Raw genomic sequence first — 20,613 nt, forward strand, 5'->3', positions numbered from 1 at the left:
CTATCTCTGCCCACCTGCTACGTGTCTGTCCATCTTTCCCACCCATCCCCATCCACCCAAACACCCTCCCACCCACCGCGGCTGAGTCCAGGCCTTGGAACCGCTGGCCCGGACCCCTCTCCTGCTGCCCCACATGCCCAGGCCCTACACAGGCCGCGGGGTGGGAGCTCGGCCTTCTGGCCACGCCTCGCGGGGCCGCTCCGGCCACACCCCCACGCCCGGGGCCGCCCCCGCGCCCCAGGGGCCGCCGCAGGGCCGGGCATGCGCACTGAGCGGCTCCGTGACCTGAGGCTTTGCCATGGTAGCCAGGCGCCCGTGGCCACGCCCACCAGGCGGGGCGAGGTGGGGGTGAGGGGGTCCTGGGGAGAGGCTACAGTGAGGCCTCCGCCCCTGAGGGCTGCGAGGGGCGGGGGGTCGCTCCGGAAAGGGGGCGGGTACTCCCTGGGTCACCGCAGGCGGGGCGTGGCGGGCCGGACCTGGTCCTGGAGAGGGGGCGGGCCGCGCGGGGGGCTGGAGGGAGGGGGTCTGGTCCAGGTGAGGGGCTGGGCCTGGCCGGGGGTGGGGCTGAGCCTGGTTGGGGGTCGGGCTTGGTCCGGGTGAGGGGCTGAGCCTGGTTGGGGGTCGGGCTTGGTCCGGGTGAGGGGCTGGGCCTGTCCGGGGGTGGGGCTGAGCCTGGTTGGGGGTCGGGCCTGGTCCGGGTGAGGGGCCGGCTGGGGGGCTGGGCCTGGTGAGGGGTCAGGTGGGCGGGGCCGGCCGGGCAGAGGCGGCCCCGCCCGGCCGACTGGGCCCGCATCCCGCAGGAGCCGCAGCGCAGGAGGAGCGCGGACGCGGGGACGCGCGGACGCCGGCACTGCCCGAGCATGTGGAAGCTGAGCCGGGGTCGGGTGCTGCTGGACGAGCCCCCGGAGGAGGAGGACGGCCTGCCCGAGCTGCCGCCGCCCGCACTGGCCGCCGCCCCCGCGCAGGTGAGGGGCGCGCGCGGGGGGTCCGGTCAAGTGAGGGGCACGCAGTGCGGGGCCGGGCAGGTGAGGGGAGCGCGCGGGAGGGGTTCCGGACAGGTGAGGGAGCGCTGGGGGGGGAGGGGCCGGGCAGGTGAGGGGGCGCTGGGGGTTCCGGTCAGGGGTCAGGTGAGGGGCGCGCGCGGGTGGAGTCCGGGCAGGTGAGGGGGCGCTGGGGGGGAGGGGCCGGGCAGGTGGGGAGCGCGCTGGGGTGGGGGTCCGGTCAGGTGAGGGGGTGGGGGGGGTCTGGTCGGGTGAGGGGCACGCAGTGCGGGGCCGGGCAGGTGAGGGGGCGCTGGGGGGGAGGGGCCGGGCAGGTGGGGAGCGCGCTGGGGTGGGGGTCCGGTCAGGTGAGGGGGTGGGGGGGTCCGGTCGGGTGAGGGGCTCTCTGGGGGGTCCAATCAGGTGAGGGGCGTTCTGGGGGGTCCGGTCAGGTGAGGGGCGCGCTGGGGGGGGGCGAGTAGGTGAGGGGCGCGCTGGGGGGGGTCCGGACAGGTGAGGGGTGCTCGAGAGGGGGCCGGACGTGTGAGGGGGGCGCGCAGGCGGGTTGTTGGGGCGGCCGGCAGAGCGCAGGTGAGGCCACTTGGGCAGGAGGGCAAGGCGGGCGAGGGCGCCAGGTGAGGCCAGGCTCCCGAGCGCAGGCTGAGTCCTTGACCCCTGGCAGCGGCGGGCTCCCCGCGGGTCTGTGCTCTCGGGGGTGCGGGCCCTGGCTGCGCGCACCCCGACCCCCGCAGGGGAGTCCGGGACGGCGCGGTGAGACGTGGAGCGGCGAAGCCCTCGTCCGCGGTCCCAGCGTTTCCTCCTGAGCCTCGGCTTTCCGGGGAGAAGCCCGGGCCCTCTGCGGAGAGCTGAGCGCTGGCCAGGTGTGGCCGTGCGTAGAATGTCCACAGCTTCTACCCCGGGGGCCCAAGTGGGCCCGTGCGTGCCGCCTCTTTCCCGGGCTGCCCCCTTTCACCTGCGCTGAAACGGAGGCCACAGAGCCGCGCGAGGGGCCTGAGGTTTGCGGGTGCTGACGTCAGCGCCCGGCCGCCCCCTGCCCCCAGCACTGTGGCGTCTGTGGCGTCCCAGGCGGGGCCCCCTGGTTGCAGCCCCTTGTGCGGAGCGGGTGTTCCAGGTGCTGCCAGCTCGCGCGGGGCACGGTCACCACCTGAACCTGCCACCCTGGGTCCTGTGTGCAGCGTCCCTCGCGTTCTTCAGTCTCAGGTTTGGGGTCAGGCCGAGGCTGCACCCCAGCTGCGGCTGCTGGAGGAGCCTGCAACACCCTGTGGCGCCCTGCAGGCCCGGCCCAGGGAAGTTGCCCGCAGAGGCCTCCATCAGAGCCACGGGCCCTAAGCTGTTATTGTAAAGTATTTCTAGCACGAGGGAGTGGGAGACCCGTGCCCCTCCCCTAGCGCCTATGTAAGTGGCATCCCTTAGTCTCTGTTGACACACTGTCAGCTATTTTTTGAAGATTCATTTTATTTATTTGAAAGGCAAAAGGAAAGAGAGAAATCTTCTGTCCACTGGTTCTCTCCCCAGATGGCTGCAGTGGTGGAGCCTGGAACTCCCATGAGTCTTCATGTGGGTGCAGGGGCCCACGCCCTTGGGCCATCTTCTTCTGCCTTCCCAGGCCATAGCAGAGAGCTGGATCGGAAGAGGAGCAGCCAGGACTTGAAGTGGCGCCTGTATGGGATGTGGGCACTGCAGGCAGAGGCTTAGCCCACTACACCACAGTGCCGGCCCCTGCTGCACTTCTGATCCAGCTCCCTGCTAATGGCCTGGGAAAGCAATGGAAGATGGCCCAAGAGCTTGGGCCCCTGCACCCACACAGGAGACCCCGATGAAGCTCCTGGCTGCGGCCTGGCCCAGCACTGGCCATCACAGCCATCTGGGGAGAGAACCAGCAGGTGGAAGAGCTCTGTCTCTCCCTCTCTGTAACGCTTCCTTTGAGTGCAGGCGCCTGCGGGGTGCTTTATGTCCCCGAGGGTGCGGCTGGGTTTGCTGGCCATCTCTGTCCCCGTCCCTCTCCTGCCCCACTGTCAGGTTTGTTTTCCTGTGCTTGTAGCGGCTCTCTGTAACAACCTCTGTCACAGGCGCCTGGCCAGCTTCTCCTGGCAGAGTCTCCCGCTCGGGTGGCCTGCGTCTGAGCGGTGCCTGACGTGTTGAAAGACCCTGTGACACTTAGTCATGCTCTCAGTTTCTTCATGAGAGTTGATTTGTTTCTCAGAGCTAACTTCTGGAATTAGATTTTAACATTCAGGACAAGTCTACCATGAAAGGGGAAGAGGGGAGATGGAGAGGGAGAAAAAGAGAGAGTGTGCCAGTGCCAGGGCCAGTGCGTCCGTCCGTCTGCTGATTCACTCCCTCAGTGCCTGCAGCAGCCATCACCTGCTGCCTCCTAGGTGTTAGCAGGGAGCTGGACCTGAGGGTGTTGGCAGGACTGCATCCCAGGCACACTGACACAGAAGGTGGCTGTCCCAGCAGTGACGGAGAAAGCAGCCCACCGTGCCACGTCTTGCTGCCTTCTAAGGAGGAACTGGCTCCTTGGGGTTCAGGGCCGCCCTCGGGAGACAAGGGGTAAGGCTGTGGAGTGGGATTGTGCGCTCACACCCATCTGGCGTGAAGGCACAGCACTAGAGCAGAGAGAAGCTCTCATGAGTCTGATGGCTGCTGAAAGCAAAACCCCAGTGCCGACAGCGAAGTGTTGCTCACTGCTGCTCACGTGTTAGACTCTCGCCTGTCCCCTTGCCGTTGGGGATGCTGAGTGTCGTGTGTGTGCATGTGCCATGTGTATGTGTCATGTGTGCATGTGTTGAATGTCATGTGTGCGCATCTGTTGTGCGCGCAAGTCGCGTGTCATTGTGCCGTGCACGTGTCACATGCATGTGTCATGTGTGTCACACACATGTGTCATGTGTGTAAGCATGTGTTGTGTGAATGTGTGCTTCTGCATGTCATGTGTGCATGTATGCATCGTATGTGCGTGTCTGTGTTGTGTGTGTCTTGTGTGTGCCTCTCCCGTGTTTGTACACTGGCTTCTGCTTTCACATCCCCCACGTGGGGCCTGGAATTGTTCCTCCGTGAGGTGCTTCCTGTCTGAGCTTGGCCAGCTGAGGAGAAAAGATGGGCTTTGAGACCGTGTGGCGTCCGTGCAGTTTCGTGGATGCACCAAAGGCTGTGGAGCTGGGCCTCTCCCCACGGGCCCTGGGATTGCCCAGCCCTTTCCTCTGCCCCCGTGTTCTGTGCAGACAGCGGGAGGGGCGGCGCACTGACCGTGTGGTCGGGTCGTCAGCCAGGCACCAGCCTCAGAGTATGGCCTTGAGCTGCTGGCCTGTGTTCCTGCTGAGAGGCTGGGACGTGTTCTCGGGGCTTGTGGAAACAAGGAAGGAAGGAAGGAACTCAAGGACTGTTTCAGTCAGACTTGGTGCAGGGCAGGGTCCAGGGTGTGACCGTCCACGCTGGCCCCTGCTCTGTGCTCCCGAGTGCAGAAAGCCAGCGTGCCACGTCCTGGCCTGCGTGATGGATGGTGCACAGGAAGAGCTGGGCCTCCAGACAGAGCGAGGCCTTTGTGCCTCCATCCTGTCCCCCCCACCCTGCCTCCAGAGCGGACATTCCGCTACTGCTCTCATTACTTCCCTCAAAAATAGAAGCCAGGGTACACGCTGATGCAGAAAGTGACGGTTGGACTTGGTTCCTGCAGCCAGCCTTGTGGAGGAGAGAGACCTCTGGCTCTTCCTCATGCTTAGGGACCTCAGCCCGGGCCTCCCCATGCCCCTGAAGCCCCCACCACCTCATGCGCCATCCCCTTGTGGCAGGAGCAGGGGTGCATTCTGTTTACAAGGCTGGTCTCCTGGGGCGACCTTTGGGGGCTCACATCTCTGGTTCCATTCCAGACCATGGCTGTGGCGTCAGGGGGCTGCCTGCAGGTAGAGGAGCAGCAGCAGGTGGGAGCCGTCTTTCCTGCGGTGTCTCGTGCGGTTCTTGAGGAAGGCTACCCCCAATGGGGAAGGTGGTGCCTTAGTGTGTGGCTCAGATGTGTGTCATGTTATTGACTGTAGGATACAGCCATGGTCTGGCATCGCTGTGCTTCCATGGAAGTGCCTGGGCCTTGGTTTCTGCTGGCCTTGCCCGGCACAGCTGGCCCAGCCAGGCTTTGGGAGGGGAGAGCAGCCTGGTGCCCCCGGTGCTGCTGCAGCCCTGACTCTGGTCAGCGCCACTGCTTGCCGTGGGAGGGGACGAGTCACGAGGCAGGAGGGCAGCCGGGTAAGGCCTCGAGGTGATGGGTGGGTCGGCGCCTTTGCCTGCCTAGCCCAGTCTTCCCAGAAATCCTGCTGAGTTGGTTTGGTGAGAATCCTCTGACGCTGACCTGTGTCCCAGCCACTGACCTGCCTGTGGCAAGATTGTGCTGGGCATCTGGAGGAGCCTGGCTGTGGGCCCTCCCCCCTCCCCTTGTAACTCCGCTGGGAAATGGGTTTAAAAAGTCTGCCAGCCCCCCCCCCCACAAGGCACATGCACACACAACAATGCAACACATGACACACATGCACACACGAAACATGCACATGACACATGTACACACAACATGCAAACACACAACACACACCCAGATGACATGCACACAGATGACACACTCACAGACACACACAGTGTTTGCCAGCCCAGAACCTTCCCCATGGAGCTGGGAGGGGAAGCAAGGGTTGGACTGTGGCCGAGCATCTCAAGGGCATAGGTCGTCCCGGGGTCATGTGTGGTCACCCTGGCTGGAAGAGGAGCAGTGTGTGGAGGGCCCTTCCTGTAGGCCAGGACAGAGTGACAGATAAAGCCGAGCCCCCTCCCCCAGCTTTCTCTGGCAAACCTGTGTGGCAGGAAGAAAGCAGGTCTGTGTGATGAGCTGCAGTGCTGAGCAGCTCTCGTCGGCTGCTTTACCCCCTGGCCCCCGGTGATGGTGGACGTCCCCGTGGAGGTGTGCGTAGAGTGCACCTATCTCTCTCAGGTCTGGTCGACGTCCGGTGAGAAAGGACTTGATCTGTGTCAGTGTGGGGCCCCTGGGCCCAGGCTGAGGCCTGCAGGTGCTCAGGGGGCAGGCAGAGGAGGCCCAGGGGGCCCAGGCCCCCTGTCACCTGGTGACAACCCCTGTGCTGGTGTGTGACATGTGGCTGAAGGGCCTGTGGCAGCACCTGGGAGAGCGAGTGGCTCTGCAGCCGTGGCAGGTCCGGTTTGTGGCTACATTCAGATTTGTGGCTGGAGACACGTACTCCTTTGTACCAAGGTCTTAGAGACGCGCGTCACAGCTGAAGATACTGAATGAGCTCCGTCAAATCTGGGTGGGTGAGTTCTGGGGAAAGAGACTCTAAGAGAGCAGGAGTGGGCCTCCTCCCTCTGTCCAGCTCCCTGGGGGTGAGGCCTCCTCCCTCTGTCCAGCTCCCTGGGGGTGAAGCCTCCTCCCTCTGTCCACCACACTGGGTGTGAGGCCTCCTCCCTCTGTAGCACCCTGGGTGTGAGGCCTCCTCCCTCTGCAGCACACTGGGTGTGAGGCCGCCTCCCTCTGTCTAGCTCTCTGATGTGAGGCCTCCTCTCTGTGTCCAGCTCTCTGGTGTGAGGCCTCCTCCCTCTGTCCAGCTCCCTGGGTGTGAGGCCTCCTCCCTCTGTCTAGCTCTCTGATGTGAGGTCTCTTCCCTCTGTCCAGCTCTCTGGGTACAGGGCCTCCTCCCTCTGTCCAGCTCCCTGGGCCTAAGGAAGGTTGGGGAGCCCAGACAGGACAGCAATGGACATGTCGTGGGTCGTGCAGGGTTTCTAGGAGCTGTGCTGGAACATCCACAGAGTTTAAGGTGGAATTGGTGATGTGACCTGAGTGGGGTGAGCTCGCTGGGGCGTGCTCCGTGTGTGCCACCATCATGTTCTTGTGCTTGCGGGATTTTCCTCAGCAGTGCTTGGCCAGCGTTGGCTGGTGTGAGTTTGCAGTTGAGGAAGCAGACTGGTCCATCCCAGTTGCTCTGTGCACTGTGAGACGTTTCCCAGCGGCAGGAATTGGGGGTGCACTTGGACCCGGTATGGGATGCCGTGTTCCGTGTCCCTGGTCCCCAGTTGCAGTCCCAGCTCTTCTGTGCCTCCAGCTTCCTGCCTGTGCGCACCCTGGAGGGTGGCAGTGAGGGCTGACGTGGCCGGGTCCCTGGCACCCACCTGGTGCATCCACAGTTAAGTGTCTGGCTTCAGCCTGGCCCGTCCTGGGCATTTGTGGAGTGAAAAACGTGTGCTGGGACATCTCTGTCTGTCTGTCTGTGTCCCCGCCTCTCACAAAACAGAAATAACACAAATTTGAGAGTTTTCCAATAAACAAAATTGAGTATTTGTTTTTAAATTGAAAAATAACAGTTCAGTCCCACTGGCCCTATTTCAGGCCAAAGAGCAGAGTCCTAGAATCTCTCCCAGATTCCGGGCCCCTGGAGGAGTGGGCTGCGGGGATTCCAAGGCCATGCCGTGTGCTGCTGTTGTGGCCGGTGAGGGCCTGGCATCCTGCTCTGTCCTGCTCACCTGGAGTGCCGGCGTGAGATGCTGAAGTGAGTTTAAGAAGAATGGCTGAGAGTCGCCTGGGCGGTCCTCGCTGGAGGACCCGGTGCATGACCCAGAGTTGCCCCTCTCGCTCAGCCTGTGTCAGACCCTGTGGGTTCTCCCGTGTCACTCAGGCTGAACCCTGGCTTGCTGGGCTAGGGCCCGGGCTCCAACCTGTGCCTGTGAGGTGGGGCCCACAGTGAGGGGGAGGTCACGGCATTGCCCTCTGGTGGAGTGGGGCCTATGTGGGGGCTCCAGGGGATCCACACCCCACAGGAGCCGCCGTGCACAGTGGTCGTGGGTCTTGCTGTCTGCGCCGTGTGGAGCCGGGTGTGTTGGTGCTGTGCGTCTGCTTTGGCCGTTTCTCACCTTGGCTTTGAGGGACTGCAGCCTCTGCTAACACCAGGAAACAGCATGGGTGTGGGCAGGGGGCTGGACAGCAGTGCACACAGGGCCCAGGGGGAGGCCCTGGACCAAGGTGGAGAAGGGACTCCAGGGGTTCAAGATGTTAACAGATGTTTACTGAAGAAAGCGAGCTGCAGTTTAGCTTTATAACCTTGTGGATGGGAGACAGTCTTTGCAAATGCTGCCTCAGCTCCAGCCTTGGAGACCGGGTGGAGCCCTTCTGACTGCTTCCTTGCCTGCACAGTGGATGAAGGTTTACCCAACAGTTACTTTTGTAAGACAGTGTTGTTTGAGAGGAAGAGCGGCTACCCCCAGGGTCCACTGGCTCTCTCCCCAGCAGCCTGTAGGGGTGGTCCGGCTGCCTCCTGGGGTCTGCGTTGTCAGGAAGGTAGAGTCCGGCTGGAGCTGGAGCCGAGGAGCTCAGCCGGTGTCTTGGGCACAAGACCGCACGCCTGCCCCGAGCCGCTGCTGCTGACTGGGTGTGTGTTGGCTGGGAGGTGGCCATGCAGCCAGTGACCCTGCTGTGTGCTGGGAGCATGCTGTGGCGGACCTCACTAAGGGACTCCATTACTTGGGGGATCTGGTTTTGCAGATTCAGCTACTTGCTTACCATTTAGGTACAGTCCTCCTGTGCTCTCTCACTGGAGAGCTGAGCCCTGGCCAGCTGCACGGCTCAAGTGCTGTTTCCCCACTTCCGTGCCCTCTTTTGGAGGTTCCGCATTCCGAATGCTGGCTTGCTGTTGTCCTGTGTCTCCGAGCACAGTTGACGATGACTCACGTCAGACCTGTCCTGGCTGCTGGCCGTGAGTTCAGTGTAATGAATCGTGAGGCAAGGCCAGGAGGCCGTGGGTGAGAAGGCCTCAGCTGGCGTTGCCCCTGTCACTGGGAGGGTTTGGGGCAGCTGCCATGCTTCCTCTTACACTGGGGGGGTGAGGGGCGGCTGGTGACTGTGATGTGACATGGAGCCCAGCTGTGGATCTGTGGTCTCTGCCGTATCATCATTGCCCTCGCGGTACGAGTTGTGGTCCGTGTAGGATGCTCTCTAAAACTATTTCCAAATTCTTATTTTTTTATCTAAAGGAATTAATGAGGGGTTCCAGGGTTGGTGTGTTCGGAGCATTGATAAAGGCACAGTGGGAAGTCTCCATTGCTAGGCCCAGAAGCAAGCAGCTTGGAGCTCATCCGCCTTCTTCCTGAGCTTCCATATGGTTTTATTTACACTTTCCCATTTTTATTTGAAAGGCAGAAAGATGGAGAGAGAAACAAAGATCTATTGTCCGCTGGTTCACTCTCCAAATGCCTGCAGAAGCTGGGGCTAGGTGGGTCTGTGTCTTCACTTGGATGCAGAAATCCAGCACTGAAGCCATCACCTGCTGCCAGGTGATGCCCGGGTGTGCGTTCACAGGGAGCAGAGCAGGGCCTTGAACCCAGGCCTGCAGTTTCTGGTGCAGGTGTCTCACCCAGCGTCTCCCCTGCTGCGCCACACCCACCTGTGAGCTTCCATTTTGTTAACAAATGTGCATTATAAGTGTAGCTCCGGCCGGCGCCGTGGCTCAATAGGCTAATCCTCCACCTTGCGGCGCCGGCACACCGGGTTCTAGTCCCGGTCGGGGCGCCGGATTCTGTCCCGGTTGCCCCTCTTCCAGGCCAGCTCTCTGCTATGGCCAGGGAGTGCAGTGGAGGATGGCCCAGGTGTTTGGGCCCTGCACCCCATGGGAGACCAGGAAAAGCACCTGGCTCCTGGCTCCTGCCATCGGATCAGCGCGGTGCACCGGCTGCAGCGGCGGCCATTGGAGGGTGAACCAACGGCAAAGGAAGACCTTTCTCTCTCTGTCTCTCTCTCTCACTGTCCACTCTGCCTGTCAAAAAAAAAAAAAAATAATAATAAAAAGTGTAGCTCCAAGTGCTTGCACATAAATTGTCTCATCGGATCTGTTATCTCCTTCCGGGAGGAAATGAGTGACGACCGTGCATTGAGGAGCCGGCATTAAGAGCTGTGTGGTCGCATGTGTATCTCAACCCTGGCAGAGAGGCCACAGGCACATGGGGTTTGTTGTACCCCCATCCCCACCATGGGGCCTGCAGGTGCTTCTGTGTCACCCCTCCCCCAGCCATGAGCCTGCAGGTGTGTCTGTCCCCCCTCCCCAGTGCCATGGGGCCTACTGGTGCGTTTGTGTCACCACTTAGACCTCCTAGTCCCTTGCAGGGCTCTGGCTGCGACCGAGCACAGATGTGTAACCCTTTCTGAAAACAAAGCTGTTTCATATTGGTGGTGGTTTTAAAAACAACTGCAGGCTTCCCCATAGTATAACTCACACATGTATTGTCTCATGTAATGAGGTGTTCTTAGAAACATAAAACTTCTCATTTTGTCACAGGGAAAACTGTATGTCCCTATGTGTTTCTGATACCACCCAAACCCCAGTGCCAACCAGTATCCTGCAGTTGAGCTCAGGTCTGGGCCCACTGCTGAGAATTAGCACAGACCCCACGGACTAAGGTCCCGTCCCACCAGACGCATGCACATCAGATGCCAGCTGCAGCCAGGTGCCCACGTCTTTACCTGGGGTGTGAGATACAAGGTGGTGGGAGGGGAGGCCCAGGCCTCGCTCCCACGTGGGCCGGGCGAACAACAGCTGTGAGTGCGGAGAACCAACCAGCTGAGAAGTCTGAGCACCCAGGCAAGCACGAGCCAGGGCAGCCTGGGAGCCGGGGCCACAGTGGTATCCTAGCCTTCTGGGCACTGCCCGATTGACGGGGCTCTGCCTCTCCTGACCAGAGAAGGAGAATCAGAGCACCAGCACCATGGTGGCGCCCTAGATGGAGGTAGGCACAGCTGGGCTCATCAGGAGGAGCCCTCCTCTCCTAACTCTTCCCTGAGGCTGGGCTGGGGCCTGGGGGCCCTGACAGAGAGCTCAGCAGATTGTTGCAGTGCCAGACAACCTGCAGCATCACAGCAAATCCCAGAGCAGTGCCGAGATCACGAGCAGCTGAGCCGACACCGGCCAGCCTGTGCGACGGGGAGGCACGGAGCAGACACCACCCCAGAGTCGCTCCCCAGACCCGGGACTCGCGGGATTTCAAACGATCACCTTGGAGTGCAGGGTGACACACACGACAGACAGGTCGGCCAAGTGAAATCAGAAACAGGGTGCACCAACAGACAAACGGTGGAAAGAACCAAACACCATCTGGGGAAGGAAAAGCTCAGTCGAGGGAGAAGAGAGTGCGTGAAATTCACGGGTTTGAAGTGGTCACGTCAGAGGAGGAGTACATACAAGGGAGAAAGCTTATGGACTCACATACACATGCAGTGGACCAATCCCGGAAGGAGGAGGGAGGAAGGACGAGCTTAGCCCCAAAGGAGCTGGGCACCATTCCAAGAAGTCCAGAGGGCTCCAGCAAGGATGAAGCCAAAAAGCCTACAGCCGGACAGGCTGTCACCCACCCAAGAGCTGCAGCCGTCTCCCAGCAGAGGCGTGCAAGTGCCAAGAGCAGTGGGGGCTGCAGGCTGGGACCCCGAGGTGGCAGAGAGAAGGACCTCCCAATGAAGACAGAGGATGTCCATATGTACCACCTGCCTCGTGAGAAACACTGGGAGGATGTGCACAGCAACGTGGGCAAGACCAACCTGGAACCTTCCAATACAGGTGAACACAGGATCCTGTAATACCACCTGTGACACCAGTAAACCACTGTTAGTTCTAGTACAGCTCTTAAAAGGTGAAATATGCTGGGGCCAGTGCTGTGGCCTAGCAGGTAAAGCTACCACCTGCAACACCGGTGTCCCTGTGGGTGCTGGTTTGAGTCCGGCTGCTCCACTTCTGATCCAGCTCCCTGCAAATGGCCTGGGAAGAGCTGCAGAAGGCCCAAGTGCTTGGGCCCCTGGACCCTCGTGGGAGAACAGGATAAAGCTCCCAGCTTCTGGCTTCAGCCTGACCCAGCAGCCAGTTGGGGAGTGAATCAGTGGATGGAAGATCTCTTTCTCTCTGTGTCTCTAACTCTTTCAAATAAATAGATAAATATTTTAAAAGGTGAAAGTAAAAGAGTGACTGTATTCAGGGATAAAATATATAATTTGTGACATCAACACAAAGGTTGGAATGTGAAGGCACGGAGTAAATTACTCATTTAAAACAGACAATTTTTTTAAGTAGAAGGTGTTTTGTGTAGTCTCAGGGGTGACCACAAGGAAGGTCCCTGGAGAAGATGCACAAAAGAAAATGAGAAAGGAATTGAAATGTTAGAAAAAAGGAAACAACGATGAAACAGAGGAAGGGAGCAAAGGAGGAACAGAATCAGTACAAGACCAGACCACGGAGAGCGAGGCGGCATCATCCGAATGTTGGGGTGGGACTCCACAGTTGAAAGACACCACGGTGGATGGATTTAAGGAAGGAGCCCTGGACAGGCGTCTGGCTCGGTGGCTAAGCTGGCGTTGCCAATGCCTGTGTCCCCCATCAGAGGGCTGGGGTCTGAGACCTGGCCCCTCTCCTGCGTCCGTCATGCTGATGCACACCTGGAGAGGCCGTAGTTGATGGCTCAAGTACTCAGCTCTCTGCAACCTTCTCAGCTCCTGCATTTGTCCTGGCCCAGCCCCAGCTGATGCAGGCTTGTGGGGAATGAACTAGTGGATGGCTGATCTCTGAACCTGTCTGTTTGCCCTTCAAATAAGTGGCATCAATAAAAATAAATTTGAAAAAATGAGATCCAATTATATGCTATCCCTAAGTTACTTTAGATGAAAGGACACACATAGGATAAACATTAAAATATAGTAAAAGATAATTCATGAAAAGGATGTCCCCTGCTTTCCGTCCAGAGAAAGCCTGGTGACTGCTGGCGTCAGACAGAGGTGGAGAACTTTCACAAGACATGGAAAGACACATGCTGTGCAAGGGTCGGTTCGGCAGGCAGAAGCAGCGGTGACAGACCTCCCAGCCGCACAGCACACAGATGCCTGGAGTGGACACTGACAACTTGTAGGGAGAAACAGCCACACTGGGATAATGGAGCCTGTGGTCTTAGAAAACCCCAAAGATGCCACAGAATAAAGTTGCGACAAATTCCATATAATAAATTCCATAAAACAGATTTCACAAAACAAATTCCATAAAATTCCAGAATACAAAAATCTCTGGGCCAAAATGTATTTCTGTGCACTAACAATGAACAATCTGAAAAGGAAATTAAAAAACAGTTCCACTTACAACAGTGTCAAAAAGAATAAAATGCTTAGAAATAAGCTTAGCCAAGGAAGTGGAAGTCTTGCACACTGAAAACTCTAAATATTGCTGGAAGAAATTAAGACACAAATGGAAAGAAATCTCATGTACATGGATGAGAAGACTTAATGGAGTTAAGGTGACCATATTACCCAAAGCAACCGACAGACTGAATGTAATTCCTATAGAAAGCCCAATGCAGTTTTTTGCAGTAGTAGGAAAAACACTCTAAAATTTATGTGGAACCTCAAAGGGCTCCACAGCCAGAAAAATCTTGAGGAAGAAAAGCAAAAGTGGAGGCCTCCTGCTTCCCAACTTGAAAACTTGACAGAGTCACACGGAACTGACACAGAACCAGCCCCAGAGACTGGGGAGGGGCACTCTGAGGAGGGGCCTGTCACACAGGAGGAGCAGTAGGTGGGGAGTTCTCTGAGGAGGCACCTGTCACACAGTAGGGGCAGTGGGTAGGGGGGCTCTCTGAGGAGGCACCTGTTACACAGTAGGGACAGTGGATAGGAGGGCTCTCTGAGGAGGCACCTGTCACACAGTAGGGGCAGTGGGTAGGGGGGCTCTCTGTGGAGGGGCGTGTCACGCAGTAGGGATGGACAGTATCTCTAACCAGTGATATTGGGGAAACTGATCCCCAAGGAGCACAGGACAACGTTGGGCCCTTGGCTTAGGGACTGATGACCTGAAACCATAAAGCTAGAAGCCAGGGGGAAGCTCAGGACACTGGAGTTGGCAGTGACTTATTGGCTGTGACACCGAAGCCCAGGCAAATGTGACGGTATCACCGTTAGCTACTGCTGTGCAGCCGAGGAAGCCGTGAGCAGAGCACTGGGGTGCACGCCCTCTGAGGCGGGGTAAGTCTCTCCCAGGTGTGTGCTGGAGGGAGCGCCCACCTGGCCACCTGGATGGAGGCACAGAACACTGTGGACAGAGGAGAGGGAAAGAGGCCCAACTTTACCCTCCCCAGGGTAGCACACGTCCTCTCTGGTCCATGAGTGTGCCCACTAGCACAGCCCAGGAGACGACCAGCATGGAAGAGGGTGTGGAAAGCAGGGACACTCTTGCACTGCTGGTGGGAGTGTAGCGTGAAGCAGCCACAGTGGGAAATGGCAGCAGTCCCTCAGGCAATCTCATGGGATCCGTGTCCATGCGCTGGGCAGAGGCCACAGAACTGAAGGCAGACTCGGAGTCCTGCAGCGTCTTCATAGCAGCCAAGGGGTGGGAGCAGTCTTCATGCTCATGGGTGCGTCAGTAATGAGGGCATAGTGCATGGGGCATGTGCCTTGGTACAGTGGGTTAAGCTGCTGCCTGCCGTGCTGGCGTCCCATGCAGGTACTAGTTTGGATCTCAGCTGCTCCACTTCTGATCTAGGTCTCTGCTAATGTGCCTGGGAAAGCAGTGGAGGAAAGTCCAAGTGCTTGTGCCCCTGCGCCTATGTGGGAGACCCAGATAGAGCTCCTGGCTTCAGTCTGGCCCAGCCCTGACTGTTGTGACCATTCGAGGAGTGAACCAGCAGGTGGAAGAGCTCTCCCTCTCCCTCTCTCCCCTCCTCCATTCTTCCCTCCCCCTCTCCTCCTCTCTCTTCTTCCCTCCTCCTCTCCTTCTCTCTCTCCTTCCCTCTTTCTCTCCTTCCTTCCCTCTCCCTCTCCTCCAACTCTTCCTTTTCAAATAAATAAATCTTTATAAAAAGGTGGCACATGCATATAATGTAATATTAATCGGCATTAAAAAGACAACCAGTCATCTCTTCATGTGGTTTCACCTGGGACACTGGGCCGAGTGAAATGAGCCACACTCACTTCAGTGAGATGGACAGACACAGCCTGATCCTCTTAGGTGAGGCTATAACCTGGAACAGAAAGTCCTGAGCCTCACCGTACAGGATGAGAACTCAGATCTGCACCATGCACTGAGACATGGAATCCTTTTACCATAGCAACTGGTGGCCAGGTGCCATGATGCTTCTGTGTGGTTTCATTCCCTGGGCGCTGCTGGGCCTGGACTCGCTTATTCTGGGGCTCGCATGTGGGTGCAGGGGCCCGAGGACTTGGGCCGTCTTCCACTGCTATCCCAGGCCATAGCAGAGAGCTGGATCAGAAGAGGAGCAGCCGGGGCCGGGACCGGAACCGGAACCGGCGCCCATATGGGATGCCGGCGCCTCAGGCCAGGGTGTTAACCTGCTGTGCCACAGCACCGGCCCCAAGGAAAATTTTATTTTAAAGAAAATTTTATTTACAAATTTCATGTCTTTCATATATAGGGATTTAGCAACACAGTGATATTCCTCACCCTACCCTGCCTCCCGCCCTCACTCCACCCTTTCTCCTCCCCCTCTCCCATTCCCTCCTCTTAATTTTTGCAATGATTTCCTTTTCAGTTTACTTTATACTCATAAGATCAACCCTATACTCAGTAAGGAGTTCAACAAATAGTATGAAGAAAAAAAATCCCACTGTTCCTGAATAGTGGCGACAAGTGCTGTGAACATCAAAGCTCAGAATGTCCATTTCATGCCTATAGATTTGATTACCTTTTAGGTTATCTGTTAGTTACTACAGATCAGGAAAAACGTGAGTTATTTGTCCTTTTGGGGTCTGGCTTATTTCACTAAGTATAATGGTTTCCAGTTGCATCCATTTTGTTGCGAAAGACAGGACTTCATTTTTTACAGCAGAGTAGTACTCCCTAGTGTACATATCTCATAATTTATCTGGTCATTATTTGATGGACATCTGGGTTGATTCCATATCTTAGCTACTGTGAATTGAGCTGCAATAAACATGGGGTACAGATAATTTTCATATGCTGATTTCATTTCCCTTGGGTAGATTCCCAGAGTGGGATGGCTGGGTCATATGGTAGGTCTGTATTCAGATTTCTGAGGTATCTCTTACTGTCTTCCACAGTGGCTAAACCAGTTTACATTCCCACCAACAGTGAATTACGGTAACTTTTTCCCTGCATCCTCACTAGCACCTGTTGTTGATTTCTGTATGAGAGTCATTCTAACTGGTGTGATGTGAAAACTCATTGTGGTTTTGACTTGAAGTTCCCTGACAGCTATAATCCTGAACATTTTTTCATGTGTCTGTTGGCCATTTGGATTTCCTCTTTTGAAAAATGCCTTTGCCCATTTCTTACTGGGTTGTTTTGTTGTTGAGTTTCATGATCTCTTTGTGTATTCTGGTTTTTCGTCCTTTGTGAGTTGCATAGTTTGCAAATAATCTTTCTCATTATGTCTGTTGCCTCTTCATTTTGCTGGGTGTTTCTTTTGCAGTACAGAAGCGTCTCAGTTTGATGTAATCCCATTTGTCAACTTTGACTTTGATTGCCTGTACCTCTGGGGTCTTTTCCAAGAAGTCTTTGCCTGTGACAGTGTCTTGCAGAGTTTCCCCAATGTTCTCTTTTAGTAGTTAATGGTGTAATTTCAAAGATTTAGAACCTTGATCCATTTTGAGTTGATTTTTGCATAAGGTGTGAGGTAGGGGTCTTGCTTCCTACTTCTGCATGTGGAGATCCAGCTTTCCCAGCACCGTTTGTTGAACAGACTGTCCTTGCTCCAGAGATTAATTTTGGCTCCTTTGTCAAAGGTAAGTTTGTTGTAGATGTGTGGGTTGATTCCTGGAGTTTCTATTCTGTTCCATTAGTCTACATATCTATTGTTGTGCCAGTACAGGCTGTTTTGATAATAACTGCCCTGAAGTATGTCTTGAAATCTCAATTTGTGTTGCCTCAGGCTTTGGTGGTGTTGTGTAAGATTGCTTTAGTTATTCGAGGCTCCTATGTTTCCATATGAATTTCAACATCGTTTTTTTTTCTAGATCTGAGAAGGATGCCTTTGCTATTTTGATTGGGATTGCACTGGGTCTGTAAATTGCTTTCAGTAGTATGGACGTTTTTATGATATGAGTCTTTCAATCCATGAACATGGAAGATTTTTCCGTTTTGTTCTCATCTTCTATTTCTTTCTTTAATGGCTTATAATTTTCATAGTAGAGATCTTCCACCTTTTTGGTTAACTGTATTCCAAGGTAATTAATATTTTCTGTAGCTATCCTTGTCTGGTTCTAGATCTCAGGCTCAGTGGGAATACTTCCAACTTTTCCCCATTCAATAGGATGCTGGCTGTGGGTTTGTCATAAATTTCCTTGATTGTGTTGAGGAATGTTCCTTCTATATCCAATTTGTTTAAGGTTTTCTTCATGAAGGAGTACTGTATTTTATCAAATGCTCTTTCTGCATCTATTTTTTAAGATTTATTTATTTATTTGAGTTACACAGAAGAGAAGGCAGAGAGAGAGAGAGAGAGAGAGAGGAGAGAGAGAGAGAGAGAGAGAGAGAGAGAGAGAGGTCTTCCAACTGATGGTTTACTCCCCAGTTGGCCGCAATGGCCAGAGCTGCACCAATCCGAAGCCAGGAGCCAGGAGTCTCTTCTGGGTCTCCCATGCAGGTGCAGGGGCCCAAGGACTTGTCATCATCTACTGCCTTCCCAGGCCATAGCAGAGAGCTGGATTGGAAGTGGAGCAGCCGAGACTTGAACTGGCGCCCATATGGGATGCCAGCTCTTCAGGCCAGGGTGTTAACCCACTGCGCTACAGCGCTGCCCTCTCTTTCTGCATCTATTTAGATAATCATATGATTTCTATTCTTCAGTTTGCTAATGTGATGTACCACATTGATTTGCAAATATTGAGCCATCCCTGCATACCAGGGATAAATTTGACTTGGTACGGGTGAATATTCTTTTTGATCTGTTGCTGGGTCAATTGGCTAATATTTTGTTGAATTTTTGCATGTATATTCATCAGGGAAATTGGTCTGTAATTCTCTTTCTCTGTTGTATCGTTTTCAGGTTTAGGAATTAAGGAGATGCTGGCTTCATAGAAGGAGTTTGGGAGGATTCCCTCCCTTCGAATTGTTTGAACAGCTTGAGAAGAATTGGAGTTAGTTCTTATTTTTTTTCCTTTAAAATTACATTTTATTTCTCTTTATATTTGTGTGTTTTAGAAAAATTCTTCTTCGTATGGCTAGTAGAATTCAGCAGTGAAGCCATCCAGTCCTGAGCTTTTCCTTGGAGCATCTTTTTTTAGTGATTCAATCTCTGTATTGATTATGGGTTTGTTTAGGTTTTCTTTTATGTCTTCATGACTCAATTTTGTAGGTTGTGTCTAGGAATCTGTCAATTGCTTCTAGAGTTTCCATTTTGTTGGCACATAGCTCTGTGTAGTAATTCATAATGATTCTTTTTATTTCTGTGGTGTCATTAAATTTCCATTTTCATCTGTAATTTTATTGACTTGGATCTTTGCCTTTTTTTTTGTTAGTCGAGCCAATTTTATTTTATTTTTCAAAAAACTAGATCTTCATTTCACTGATCTTTTGTATTACTTTTTTGGTTTCAGTTTTGTTTCTTCTCTAATTTTAAGTGTTTGTTTCCTCTTACTAATTAGGGGTTTGTTTGTTTTTTTTTTTTTTTTTTTTTTTTTGACAGGCAGAGTGGATAGTGAGAGAGAGAGACAGAGAGAAAGGTCTTCCTTTTGCTGTTGGTTCACCTTCCAATGGCCGCCACGGCTGGTGTGCTGTGGCCGGCGCACCACACTGATCCGATGGCAGGAGCCAGGTGCTTCTCCTGGTATCCCATGGGGTGCAGGGCCCAAGCACTTGGGCCATCCTCCACTGCCTTCCCGGGCCACAGCAGAGAGCTGGCCTGGAAGAGGGGCAACCGGGAAAGAATCTGGCGCCCCGACGAGAACTAGAACCCCGTGTGCCGGCACTGCTAGGTGGAGGATTAGCCTATTGAGCTGCGGCACCGGCAGGGGTTTGGTTTGTTGTTTTTCTAGTTCCTTGAGATTGATTTTAGATAATTTATTTGATGCTTTTCCAATTTGTTGATATAGTCACCAATTGCTATAAACTGCCCTCTTAACAATGCTTTTGCTGTATTCCATAAATTTTGATATGTTGTATTGTCAGCTTCATTTATTTCCAGAAAATTTTTGATTTCCCTTTTTTTTCTGTGACCCACTGTTCATTCAGGAGCATGTTGTTCAGTCTCCAGGTGTTTGCATATGTTCTAGAGATTCTTGAGTTGTTAATTTCCAGCTTCATTTCATTGTCAGAAAAGATGCATGGTATGATTCCAATTTCTTTGAATTGTGGTGTATCGTGGAGAATGCTCCATGCACTGGCGAGAAGAATGTGTGTTCTAAAGTTCTATAGGTATCTGTTAGGTCCATTTGGTCTGTAGTGTTGATTAACTGTTTCCTTGCTTTCTGTCTGGTTGATCTGTCCATTGATGAAAGTGGGGTATTGAGTTCCCCCATTACTATTGTATTGCAGTGTATGTCTCCCTTTATGTCCAGTAACATCTGTTTTAAGTAGCCAGGCACCCCGGCGCTGGGTGCATATACGTTTATTATAGTCACATTTTCCTGTTGAAGTGATCCCTTAATCATTACATAGTGCCCTTCTTTGTCTGTTTTAGCAGTTTTTTTGTTAAAGTCTATTTGGTCTGTTATTAGGATGGCTACACCTGCTTATTTTTGCTTTCCATTTGCATGGACTATCTTTTTCCATCCTTTGACTTTCTGTCTGTGTCTATCGTTGTTGGTGAGTTGAGTTTCTATTAGGCAGCAAATAGGTGGGTCTGTTTTTTAATCCATTCATTCAGTCTTTATCTTTTAATTGAAATTAATAATTGAAATTAATTTTTAATTTATCTTTTAATTAGGCCATTTACATTCAAGGTGACTATTGATAAGTAAAGACCTGGCCCTGCCATTTTTCCATAAATATTCCTGTTGTTTCATCAGATTTGCTTTTACTTTTACTGGGAGATTTTCTGCCTTCACCTTCTTTCATAATGATAACCATGTTTCTGTGTGTAGCACATCCTTAAGCATCTTTTGTAAGGCTGGATGAGTGATGACAAATTTTTTCAATTTCTGTTTGTTATGGAGGGTCTTTATTTCACTTTCATTCATAAATGAGAGCTCTGCAGGGTACAGCAATCTGGGTTGACAGAATTTTTCTCTAAAGACTTGGACTATGTCTCGCCATTCTTGGCAGTAGAGTTTCTGATGAGAAGTCTGCTGTGAATCTAATTGGAGATCCTCTGAAAGTAATCTGGCTTTTCTCTCTTGCGCATTTTAGAATTTTTTCTTTATGTTTTACTGTGTTGAGTTTGATTACAGTGTGTCATGGTGAAGATCTTTTCTGGTCATTTCTATTAGGAGTACTATATGCTTCCTGTACTTGGATGTCCTTTTCTTTCTCCAAATTAGGGACATTTTCTGTAATTGTATCACTCTAAAGGCCTTCTAATCCTTTCTTTCTTTCCATGCCTTCAGGAACTCCAAAGACCCGAATGGTAGGTTTTATCAAAGTATCCCATAAATTTCCAACACTGTTTTAAAATTTTCCTTCTTTTTTTTTTGTCTGAACAAGAA

General features: G+C 53.8%; 1 protein-coding gene across 2 annotated transcripts in view; it reads left to right on the forward strand.

The window, feature by feature from the left end:
* Window positions 1-216: 216 nt before the first annotated feature.
* The window catches only part of TDRP (testis development related protein), a 41,926-nt gene continuing 21,529 nt past the window's right edge, over window positions 217-20,613 (forward strand). For both annotated transcript variants that reach the window (XM_051839247.2, XM_051839249.2), the window contains exons 1-2: window positions 217-342; window positions 801-965. In XM_051839247.2, coding sequence (XP_051695207.1) covers window positions 262-342; window positions 801-965 — 246 coding nt within the window. In that variant the 5' untranslated portion in view covers window positions 217-261. The remainder of the gene's footprint in view (window positions 343-800; window positions 966-20,613) is intronic.

Source organism: Oryctolagus cuniculus, chromosome 8, assembly GCF_964237555.1.
Source record: "Oryctolagus cuniculus chromosome 8, mOryCun1.1, whole genome shotgun sequence".
Taxonomy (NCBI): Eukaryota; Metazoa; Chordata; class Mammalia; order Lagomorpha; family Leporidae; genus Oryctolagus; species Oryctolagus cuniculus.